The sequence below is a fragment of the Nuphar pumila genome, chromosome 17, assembly GCF_984573655.1.
Source record: "Nuphar pumila chromosome 17, dmNupPumi1.hap1.1, whole genome shotgun sequence".
Taxonomy (NCBI): domain Eukaryota; kingdom Viridiplantae; phylum Streptophyta; class Magnoliopsida; order Nymphaeales; family Nymphaeaceae; genus Nuphar; species Nuphar pumila.
The window spans coordinates 72,712,967-72,725,730 of record NC_143265.1 but is presented as its reverse complement, the minus strand read 5'-3'; the positions used below and the strand labels follow the sequence as shown (position 1 = coordinate 72,725,730).

General features: G+C 39.3%; 1 protein-coding gene across 1 annotated transcript; it reads left to right on the top strand.

Moving 5' to 3' along the window:
• Nucleotides 1–918: 918 nt before the first annotated feature.
• LOC149812201 (patatin-like protein 2) lies at nucleotides 919–4,600 on the top strand (the record flags this gene model as incomplete). Its single annotated transcript, XM_089993003.1, has 5 exons — nucleotides 919–1,053; nucleotides 1,905–2,066; nucleotides 2,187–2,489; nucleotides 3,905–4,077; nucleotides 4,252–4,600. Coding segments are annotated over 5 exons (858 nt in total), but the record flags the coding sequence as incomplete, so codon positions are not given.
• Between the last annotated feature and the right edge of the window lie 8,164 nt (nucleotides 4,601–12,764).

Below are 12,764 nucleotides of genomic sequence, written 5' to 3'. Positions count from 1 at the left end.
GCCTGCCATTTCCTTTCATGTAATAACTACACCAGATCAAGCACATGGATTGATTAACAGAAAGAAAAGAAAAGAAAAAAAAATGTTCAAAACTTGCAATTAATGGAAGTACTTACAGCATGATGATGACTGTATATGTCTATATATATAATCACCTTCTTTTCATATATTTTTTTGTATATCGGACTTTATCGATGTGAACTACATGGTTTGCTTAGTAGAAAATGCATTTTGAATCATGTCACTGTGACATGTAAGCAGGTTTTTTAAGGGATTCAAAATCAACAACCCACAATATACTAAAATTTTATGACTCAAAAAAATCATATTTTTTAGATCAAAATAACATAATCCAAGGTTTTTTCCTTAGCTAGCAAACTGTATTGAACACATCCATATGATTAGATTGACTCCATAAAGCTTGAACTTATGATTTTCAGCTCAATAGTATATATCTATATATGTGTGTGTGTGTGTGTGAAGCTTAGTAACAACCATCTAATATTATTATTATTATTGTTGTTTTCTCTTACTACTTGGTGTGAATAACATATATTGTAGGAGTTAGATGGACCAGAGGTAAGAATAGCAGATTACTTTGATATTATAGCAGGGACAAGTACAGGAGGTCTAGTGACAGCCATGTTAACTACACCAGATGAAAGAAAACGCCCACTGTTTGCTGCTAAAGATATTGTGCCCTTCTATCTTGAGAACTGCCCTAAAATCTTTCCCCAGCCAAGGTTATCACCCTACTCTTTCCATTTTTTTTTTCCTTTTTTTTTTCATTACATATTCATTGTATTTTGCTTTAAGTAGTTTTAAATTTACATTGACAAACGTTCTTCTGATTATTTTGGTCTCAGAGGTCGATTTGCTTCATTAATTAGGTTGTATAGGGCAATCAGTGGGCCAAAATATAGCGGCAAGAATTTACATAGGATTATAAAGGAAACACTCGGGCAAAGGAAGCTGCATGAAACATTGACTAATGTGGTCATTCCTACCTTCGACATCAGGTTACTCCAGCCTGTTGTGTTCTCCACATATGAGGTCTCTCTTCAACTACCTTTTCTTATCATCTTTTATTCTTCTTACTTCTTTGCTTTTTCATAACGTGTTCGTGTGCGTGCTTGTGTGAGTATGTATGTGTGAGTTTATGATTTTAGTTTTGTGTCTTACTTGGCTTCATGAAAGCATTTGATGTTGCTCAAACATGGAAAGCGCTACCCGTGTGTATATATATATAAAAGAGAGACAGAGGGAGAGAGAAGAAGAAGAAAGAGGTGGTTCATCCACCTATGCTTCCTTTCAAAATCTGCATGTAGAGATGTTTTTGGTAAATCCCATCTCCATGCTTGAAAACCGCCAAATAGTCTCTTGTATCAAACTTTTTTTGACATGTAGGTAGGATGTTACAAGGATCTAAACTAGAGTTACCGGAAGCTTCTTAATTAGACAGGTGAGAAGCCCCCTTCCCGGAAACTCGCTTCGGAAGTGCAATAATCTTTGCTTCTGAAACTTGATGAGAATTTCGATTTTCCTACCCTTCTATGCGTTGCACACACTTCATTTATTCTTCTTGTGTTCTCTTACTCTACTTTTTATTTTTTTTTGTGTTTTTTCTCACTCACTTTTGCAATCATCGTTTTTACATTTTGCTAAAGATTTAATTCTAATACTAAAAAATCATGAAATTTCTGGAATTTTTTACTTATAAAATCCTACCTACACATCAAAAAAGTTTGATCTAAAAGTCAATTTAGGTTTGAGGCTCTAGCACGTGCACTAGTTTTTCTTGTAATATAGAGAACAACTCTAAGACGTGCGACTTCTATGTGCTAACTTATGAACATTAGAGTTGAAGATTTTTCTCTTTATGGTGCTTATGCTTATTCATGCAGGTGAAAAACAATATCTCCAAGGACGCCCTCCTCTCTGACATATGCATCGGCACATCTGCAGCACCAACGTATCTCCCTGCTTATTACTTTGAAACAAAAGACTCTGAAGGGAGAATCAAACGCTACGATCTCGCAGATGGTGGAGTAGCAGCTAACAATCCTGTAATAATTTCCCAGTTTTAACAATTCTGAGAATTTTTTGCTATTAAAAGAAAAATAAATTCCAAAGTTTAATCTCAAGAAGATAAGTAACTTATAGCTCCATCTGTTTTGTTTTCAAAGGCTTTATTAGCTATTGGGGATATCACTAAAGAGATTTTCATTGGCAACCCGGACTTCTTCCCAATTAAGCCCATGGATTATGGTAGGTTTCTGGTTATCTCGCTGGGGACAGGTTCATCAAAGAGTGAAGAAAAATATAGTGCAAAGGAAGCGAAGAAGTGGGGTGTCATAGATTGGCTCTATAACCATGGGGGCGTTCCCCTCGTTGATGTGTTCACTCAAGCCAGTGCAGACATGGTAGACCTCCACATTTCTGTAGTTTTTCAAGCTCTTCGATCAGAACAAAACTACCTAAGAATTCAGGTGAGATATCTTATTTCTTTCCAAAAAAATATGCAAAATGCATATATATATATATATATATATATATATATATATATATAGAGAGAGAGAGAGAGAGAGAGAGAGAGAGAGAGAGAGAGTTCAACTAATTTAAATTACCTTCAAAATCCATGGAATTTTTAAAATACAAAATTACTTCTTTTCAAGAACAAAGAAATCATTTTTACTTCTCAAACCAAGATTTTTTCCTTTCACTACAAAGTAAAAGATGTTCTACCCACTGCCAAGAGCTATGGTCATTTGGTTGGGGCAACTCATAAACGTCGCCAAGCTGACATATGCATATCCCTTGCTGCTAGATCAAAGCTCGACCTACTTCCTGGTAGGCGAAGGAGGCCTAAGGTTTTTACATGAATGAGCTTGATAGTGAGTGAGTTTGTTTTTTTCAGTTATCCAATAAAAAGACATTGTACCCTTGGATTTATTATATATTTAAAAATTTTAGTTACTTTTAAATGTTTTGATCATTTCGATAAGTTGAAAATGATTAAAATTAATGTTAAAGTAATACATATAAGAAAACTGGTAGCTTCCTACCACTTTTTTAGTCTACCGCAGCCTGGTGTTTTCCAGTTATGTTTTGCAAATCTGACTCCGCAGATGTATTCAGCATGGCTGATTTGTTAGGAAATGACACTTGGATAATGTTTTTTCCATTAAAAATATGATCTTTTAAGCATGAATATTTATGAAAATTGTAGACTATTGATTTTTAAAACTTATAGAAACCTATCTGCGTGTCAGAATCATATTATTGAAAAGTCAATTTATTTAAAGCCAAGCACGTAGATCACCTGTATAGTCTGATTTAAAAAAATAGAAAAAACCTTCAAAAGCTCAGTAAGCTAGTGGTTGGTAGCTACTACCTACTACCTAATATATATATATATATATATATATATATATATATATATATATATATATATATATATATATATATATATATATATAACATTGTTTTTTTAAAAGGCAAGCTGGGGTTACCAGTATTATTCAATCGTACCACTGGGTTTTGAAGGTGCAACGTCCCACCATAGGAAGACGTGCACTAACAGCTCCTACTTTCTTTCAACATTGAAAAGTGAGAATTTCTTTATAATAAGCTTGTTTGTTTATACTACATCGTTTTGTACCTGTTTTTACGTCATTTTTCTTTTGCTTCCATTTTGCACTTTATGTTGCTTTCTATGCATTTTCTTTTCGTTTTTCATGCACCTGCATAATTGCTTAATCGACCCTATGCTTCCTGCTTGATACTACTCTTTAACACTCGCTTTCCTACTTCCGCTTTATGCATCACTTCTTGTATCCGTATGCACGCACGAGTAATATACTGTAATAACCATTGCCATTTTTTCTAATATAATATGTTACAGGACGATAGTTTGACTGGGACTCTAGCTTGTGTGGACACGGCAACTGAGGAAAACCTTTCCAATCTTGCGAAGGTAGGAGAACAACTTTTGAAAAGGCCCGTTTCCAGGGTGAACCTGGAGACAGGTCTCTTTGAACCTGTGGATGAAGGCACCAATGAAGAAGCCCTCATCAAGTAAGACACTGCAGAAACTTCAGATGACTCGGGTTAATTTGAGCCACAAAATGAGTTAATTTTGATTCATTACGTGTGGAGCAGATCAAATTTATAAGTTATAGAGAAACCAAGTTTGAGTCTCTTGGATATCGATTTTGATTTTTGTTTCTTGGGGCGCTTTGCTCTTTGCAGGTTTGCTAAGTTGTTATCAGAGGAAAGGAATCTTCGTCTCCAAAGATCACCAAACACTCGCTCAATGCATGTCAAGCACAACTAACTCTGAAAATGATACTATTACCGTCGTGCAGTCTCAGTGGACTACAGTTTTTTTCTTTCCTTCTTTTAGTTTGAGAATGATGTGTTTGTCTTGAATGTGACTGTGTTAGATGGAATAAGGAATAGGATTACAATAAGGTTTGTAGGTGGCCAAAGTTGTGGTAGCTGCAGCTACCTGTCCACATAGTGAAAATGTGATTACTACAAAGATTTGTAATATTTCTCTTATTCATGACATGTAGGAGGGTCAATTGAACATTTCAAATCTTTATTTGGTACAGAAAAACGAAAAAGGAAAAATACATTTGGTTTCATGAGATATCATTACGTACCCGCACTAAGGAAGAGAGTGAATTAAGTATTCATGAGGTTGGAAGATGAAACAAGCACTATTGATCAAATGACTTTAGATGACTCTTACCCTTCACAATCTAGGGGTGGGGGTTATCAAACATAAATATGGCCTGCCTGGCTGGCCATGGGAGTGGAGTGGTTGCTCTAAGTGGGTAGTTGGATCTGAATTTTGGAAAGGATTTGTGAGATTTATTCATGAATTTGTTGGTGCAATCTTCGTGTCACTTGAAGATGGTACCAACAACCGATTTTGGAATGATGCAGGGCGTAAAGATGGTTGTTTGAAAGATCTCTACGGCGCTCTCTATTGAGCTGCTCGGGGTAAGGAAGAACCCATATCTTCATTTTGAGACCAACATGGTTGAGAAATGCAACTACAAAGCAATCTCTCACCCTCTGTGTTTGCCGAATGGATCTATATCCTCTCTAAGGCCAAATGATTCATTAGATACTTTACATTGAAAGCACTTTTCTAATGGCGACTTTATCATTGAATCATGCTATTGAATGTTTGGACCTCCAACCGTACATTGGATCCTCATCAAAGTATTGTGGGACATCGCATATTAAGTTAGAGTCTCTATCAATGCATGGCTGATTTTACATGATAGGCTTCTCATACATCAAATACTTAAATCGCGAGGCATATACATTAAGAGCATGTGTCTATTTTGTAGAAGAAAGAAAGAATCATCACTGCATCTGTTTTGGGAATGTGAATTCGTGAGAGAATGTTTCAAAATGGTTTAGCAATCAGCTGCCCTACAATGAAATACGCCAAACAATCTAAGAGATGTCTTAATAGCCTCACAGCTCCAATTTAGAGGACAGAAGTTCATCTTTGCCTGGCATATTTTGTTCTTATTCTATGATGTCTTATATGGCAAAAGCGGAACCATAGAATGCACATGGACGGATGCCACCACCACATTTCCATTGATGAGGGGAACTTCTTCTAAATTTAGATGGGTTGATCTCAATTTTCCTTTCTTGCAAGACCTGCGGTCCTTTTGATTTTATTTTTAAGTGGCATCACGTCGCTACCTACTGTAATACTTCCTATCTAAAGTGAAATGAAAAAATATTTTTCCTTAAAAAAAAGAGGGGCCTGAAGAGGAGCCGAGCTTAAACGTATCAAATGTGTGGTGCCCGTTTATAGTAGAGGTTCTAAAAAACGCATTATTGGGGAACAATCTCCAATAATACATGGGCATTTGGATTACTATGCATGATAAAGTGATGTAATAAAGACAATTTACATCTTGCCAATCAAAACACACACATTGAATCTCATAGATAGATCTTGATTCTTGATGGTATGCCAAATATAGTAGCTTACAGAGAGAGCAAATTCAGTGATCAACTGAGTACTTTTGTCACAGATTTAGTGATCAACCGAGTACTTTAGTCAGAGAGAGAGAGAGAGAGGAATGAAATTCAACATCGCCACTCATGAACAAAATGTTGAACCCATGAACTGAACAAAGAGCAAAGTCAAAACAAATAAAGAAAGTAGAAGAGAAAAAGAACATCAGACATATAAAGCAGGCTCACGTCGGAGCCGCTTGCCCAAATTGCGGCAAAAGAGAGGTAGCGTCAGCAGGAGGGAGCGGAAGATCACTAAGATGCATACGCAAGATCGCATAAACATCTACCAAGATTTTATGCACCAGGTTTTGGATGTTAACCGGAATTTGACGAAAATGAGCATCGTTTCGTGCCATCCAAACAAACCACCAAGAGGTAAGCAACCACGTTCGCCAGATGAACCTCCACCTTGTGTTGCGCCTAATACAAACCGGGCCCAAGATCAGATCTAGGGCAAAAGACTACTTAACAAACACTTTCGGATGCCTCCAGGTCCTGCTAAAGAGTTCCACAAATATTGGGCAAGACCAAAACAAATGAAACATAGATTCTTCTGCAGCTTGACAAAGCACACACCAACTCGGGAGCTGAATGCCCCACTTCTTTAAATTACTGTGGGTCTGGATCCTATCGTGCAAAATTAACCATGCCAGGACTCAATAATGGAGAGAAGGACCCTTCGCCCAAAGCACATTCTCGGGCAACCAATCAGCCCCCGGGGGGAGCAACGATCTATAGACTTTTTTGGTGAGAAACTCTTCGCTTGGCGCCAGCGTCCACTGCAACCACTGATCAAAAATTTCGGAGTCCTCAAAATGGTCTCTAAAGCAGGCTAAAGCCCTCAACCACGATTTACGCAAGTGCGCGAGCTCCAAACCCTGGGTTCCCAGACGAACCGGGATAAGAGCAGAAGCTCCATATTTAGAAAGAAGCAAACGAGCACAAGGGTTATCCGGTTGGTGGGCCAACCAACATTGCTTGGCGACAAGAACAATGCTCCGCAGTCTGGGTGCAGGAATGCCTAAACCAGTCATACGTCGAGGTAAGACCACCGAACGCCAACCAATCAAGTGACGCTTACCCTTGAGTTGACACCCAAACCATAGAAAACCTGCCAGCAAGCGCGTCAGCTGCTTCTCTACTCCCACATGCATCACAAACATAAACATAAAAAATTCTAGAATAGTTGAAAGAACATGTCTGACTAAGGTTAGACGGTCGGCGATGGAGAGATAAGACGACTGCCACGAAAGCAATTTGAGCTTTACTTTTTGAAGCGTCGGAGCCCAAGCAGCAGAAGAGAGGTGCTTCACTTATAACGGCAAGCCGAGATACATAATAGGCATGTCAGAAATAGTGCAATTAAAAATTTTCTTTCCAACTGCAAGCATATTGGCATGAATATTGAACATGGTAATAGAGCATTTGGTCTCATTTAGAAAAAGCCCAGATAAGGAGAGAAAGAACTGAATGATAAGCTTGAATCTAAGCATCTGCTGAATATTTGCACGACAAAAAATAATCATATCATCAACATAAGTAAGAATATGACCCAAAAAGTCTGAAACCTGCAAAGGATCAATGAAACATGATATCGTAGCCCGCTTAAGCAAGACCACAAGACCCTCAGCAACAACAATAAACAACAAAGGCGAGAGGGGTCACCCTTGCCGCAAACCCCACCCCAGCTTGAACTGGTTTCCTCTAATACCATTGATATTTAACATGACCTGGGCATTTGAGACCAGCTCCCGCACCCAACCAAAAAAACGACGACCAATACCAAAATTTGCTAACATTTGAAATAAGAATGACCAATGCACAGAGTCAAAAGCTTTATGAAAGTCTAATTTAAGAATAAAGTAAGGTTGACCACTATGCTGCAAGGAATGAACAACCTCAGACGCTATGATGAACGAGTGTTGGACCGTCTTATTATGGATAAAGGCGAACTGAGAGTCTGAAAAAATCTGGTTAGCCATCGATTTCAGCCTATTCGCCAAAACCTTGGCAAACATCCGATAGAGAGCACTCATAACTGAGATTGGGCAGAATCATGAAATATCAGTGGCCTCATCCTCTTTCGGAATAAACGAAATAATAGCAACATAAAAATGATAAGGCAGCCTGGAGATACGATAGAACTCATCAAACATGCTCACCATGTCTGATTTAACACAATCCCAAAAGATTCTAAAAAAGTTGACATGAAACCTGTCAATGCCAGGCGCTTTTCAACCCGACAGATCCTTAATGGCCCTAAAATTCTCATCGTGAGAGAACCTTCTTTGCATAGATCTGGCTTGCTCAGGCTGAATTGACCCAACTAGGACATTACCAAGGGCACCCTCCGCAGTTAACGAAGCAGAATATAAATCCTTAAAATATAGCGAGACTGTCGGATTAACATGCTGATTGAGATAGGAAACACCTCCAATGGAGATAAAAGGAACGACCTTCCTCCTATGACAATGAGAAGCATATAAGTGAAAAAATTTAGTATTGTCATCACCAACCGCAAGCCATTTTACCCTAGACCTCTGCTTCCAATGAATTTCTTCTTTGACCGTTTAGCTTTTCAAGAGCATAGTTAATTCTAAGGACTTAGCCTAGAGACTGAGAAGTTGCAAATCAAAAAGCGAGCCAGGAGAAGACATAAACTGATACAACGTAGAAATCTCATGAACCCATGCGGCCATTTGTTGAAATTTCTTCACATTACGACTATGAAGCCAAACTTTGATATCCTTAGCTAGACGAGAAAACTTATTTATTTGAACCCGGAGAGAGAGAGATCAGCCGAGTACTTTAGTCAGTGGAGAGAGTGTGTGTGTGATACTTTTGTCAATGACTGACGGACACATGTCACACCTTCTCCACCTTAAAAAGTATTTTTTTTTTAATTGCCAAGCTAGGGTTAAGCAGACCTTGACCAGTTACAATAGAGACTTCAAAATAACTAGATTCTCCCAAGAGAGAGAGAGAGAGAGAGAGAGAGAGAGAGAGAGAGATTACCACATGATACTCTTTTCGTGGTTCAACCTTGTTTCAGGCCAAGCAATGCGTTGCTGGTTTCTTACCCACCAAAACTTTTATGCGTGCAACCTAGTTTGGCTTAATTGCCTGGAGAAAGACAGGGTGTGGAAGGACGAGGGTCCAGACTAGTTCCCCTCTCTAGCTGATATGTGATTTTGATCTCATTGTAATCCGATAGGGGTATGCCTAACCCCAGCTTTCCAATTAAAAAAAAATGACGGTTCTCTGCACTACGTAGAGACAAGAAGATTCATATGGGGCATCCCTATTCTGATCATGCACGAGCTGCGCCTCAGGAACACATTGGATTTTCCTTTCTTCTTCATGGACCGAAGGTTGGAGGTTAAATTCCAAGACTCAAAAAATCTGAAAACGCTGAGAAAATTGAAGAAAGAAAGAAACATTTGGACATTAATGAATGGACAGACATGAAGTCGACGATTTCTTCAGGCTCAAAATCTCCTTGATCGTTTGTCTATGACGGATGCAATGATTGGGGATTAGGTCTTTAAAAGGTGTCTATTTGTGAACTTCAAACATCGAAATGCCTACAGACAGCGACGCTGTGAAAGATTCATTGAAGACAACAACGAAACCCAATCATATGCAAATTGAAGACTATAGATAGCCAGGAAGAAATCAAATCACGTAGGCATGCAGCTGCGATGCAAACAGACAAGAAAATACACTTTGTTAGACAGCGAGATCAAAAAGAAATTCTAGCGGGCTCTATCTCGATTATAGGAGGCAAACACAAGAATAATGCCTATGCACATAAGGGAAACAAAGCAAGAAGGTACGTAGGTAGTTCGGCCAGTGAACATGGTCGAACAGAGGGGAACGCCAATCTGATTCAGCCTTCTGTCTGGCTAGACAGTCTAAATTTTTTTTTTCGGTCAGCCTCCTTGGAATTCAAAGAAAGTGGGTGAAACGAGGACGCTTTCAATATGGAGTCTAAGGGTATGTTTGATCGCTTGTCCAGGGTTGTATGAAATGAACAAAAAGAACCAAACAGCACATTGGTTCTGTTCGTTCTATGCTTTTTGTTCCTAAGTCCAACAAATGTCCTTTGTTTGATGGGAAAAGAATGAAGAAGAACAAGAAACCCTAATCAATAGAAAAAAAAAACTTACTCAAGAAGAAGAAACCCTAATCAATAAAATAAAAAAAACTTAATCTATGAAAATCAAATAAAACCCTCTAATCTAAGAAAACCTTCACATATGAAAACATAAAAATACCCTAAAAAGAAATTTGATTCAAACCAAAATAAAAGAAAAAGAAGAAAGAAGAAAGAAGAAAAAGGGAAACCTCGCCGCCTGCCGCCTCATCCTGATGGCATTGCCGGCCTTTCGACGGTGGCCTCATCCCCGGCGTCCGTGACCCCTTGGCAACCAAGGAGAGAGAGAGAGTTGGGGTACTCTTACCTCCTATTTTTTTAAAAACGTGTTTCTCGTGTCTTATTGTTTTTGTAACGGAAGAGGGGTGTTATAAAAAGAACAGGTTTTTAAGAAACGTTTGGTTAAGATCACCGTCCACCGCATCCATTTCGTCCAATTTAGGGCAGGAGACAATGATTCAAACATACCCGAAGTACCACAGCCAAATGTCTATCGTGTGAAACGAGGACACCCATCACTGCATCCACCGCCTCCCAATTATGTAAAGAGGCTTCCAATAATGCCAATTAAAGATGTAACAATGAGTGGGTTGGAATGGGAAAAACAAAATCACGAAGCTTTATTGTCTTGGGGAGTGGGCCCACCAGATCTGCCTCGTTGGTAGTGGGAATCACGAACTTCATTGTTCAAATTGAATTCGTGGGAAGACCAGAGATGTTGGAACACATCCGCCAGTCACCACTTCAGTCAATTTCGGGTCTAGACGATAGAAGACCATGGACTTTGGATCACATCAGCCTGTCATTACAGATATCATATCTGGGTTTGGATCACGACCCAGTTGCTGACCAGGGGGTCAAAGGTGAGGTCCAGTCAATTGATTCAACAGCAACACCCGTACCATGTGACAAGGGTGATCTCACCATTCCAGTCAAGGAAATTTGGGTGGGTTTGCGTCCGCTCTTGGTATTGAATGATACCAGCCTATCAGAACAACTCAGCCCGCCATTAGAATAAAAAATCCCAGACGAAGCAACATTGAACGAAGCATTGAGGCGTATACAATTTGGACTGGGAAGTAAGACTAGGTAGAATATTATCTCGGAGATGAAACTCCAAAATCTTCACATCTCCCATTGGAAGAGCAACACCACAACGGCATGTGATGCAACCTAATCGGGGACACGGGACCAAAACTGACTCGATACGCGCCCAAATGCCCACACACAACAAAGTCAAAATACAAGAAAACGACTAAGGCTGAATTTCAAGAATGGGTATACGAGCACCAAAAAGAACACAGACGGTGACTTAAACACAGGCAAACACGATTTAAATATATATTAGGTAAGCAGCAGAAAATTCACGGGAACACCCGAGCACCGAACACATGGTGAGTGCCTCATAAACGAAAGCAGAGTTTTCTCTGTATTTTCTCACACGAAAAAGTCGTGAATGATTCAACACAGTTATATATAATGTCTAACACAAAAATCAGATTTAGCAAGCACCAACTAGATGAAAAAAATTTCATAAAGAGCTCGATAAAACAGATACTCCTGAACTGTCCCAACACTAGACGTCAATGATTAAGACACAATACATTAACAAACATGTTATCAGACAAAAAAAAAATCAATGACGAAACAGAGCACCAGATCTATCAATGCACGGTTTAGGTTTAGGGTTAGAAAGACCCAAACCGACATTCATCCAATAGGGAAATTCAGCCAATGAAGAAGAGACCGTCGACTGCAGTTGGGGCATGCCAGCTGATGTTATCCCACCTCAATAAAACTTGAATCAACACTCAGGAGACACCGGCCGGTTACCTTCCCGGCCACTTCTCTATGGAGCTCGAGCTAAGTCGGGGGCGTCCTAGGAGGGAAGAATCTGAGAGGGCTCACACGCTACAATGGAAATCTTCCACAGCCAAAGAGACAAAGAAAAACCTAGGCAAGAGGGAGAGACACACCGAGGTCTCTCTCTCTCTCTCTGCCGCCCAATATCAGGTCCTTGGGCTAGCGATTGGGAGGCACATAGGTGCGCCCCCTACCCCAGCTGGATCCAACCCGCGGGTCCAGGCCCGTGCCAGCTTGGGTCCAGTGTGGCTGGGATCTACCGTCTAGGCCCAAAAAAGAACAAAAAAAAAAGATAAAATAAAACTACCCGAGCAACCCACAATACCTGCCCATAGCCAAAATAAATCCTATCAGGCAAAAAAGCACTATTCCTAATTGAAATAAGGTTTTAAAATAAAAGAAAAAAAGGTAAATCTGATTTTTTTTCAAAAAATCAAAGTCTGAACTTGATGCATCTGTCATGTGTGTGTGTTTCGCGGTCGGGTCCGATGGTACATCTTTCTCAAGAGTGTTCTCAGTGTGTCATCTTTGAAGTTGTTGGGATGCACTGCATCAGTCCTGGACTCAAAAGGCTTTGTCCTCGGAGTCTGCTCCTTGTCAATTGAATCACCATAATTCCTGAAAAGATATTCAACAATAAATATTTATGATGAAAAATTCAACCTGTAAATATTTTTGGTAATTTTGA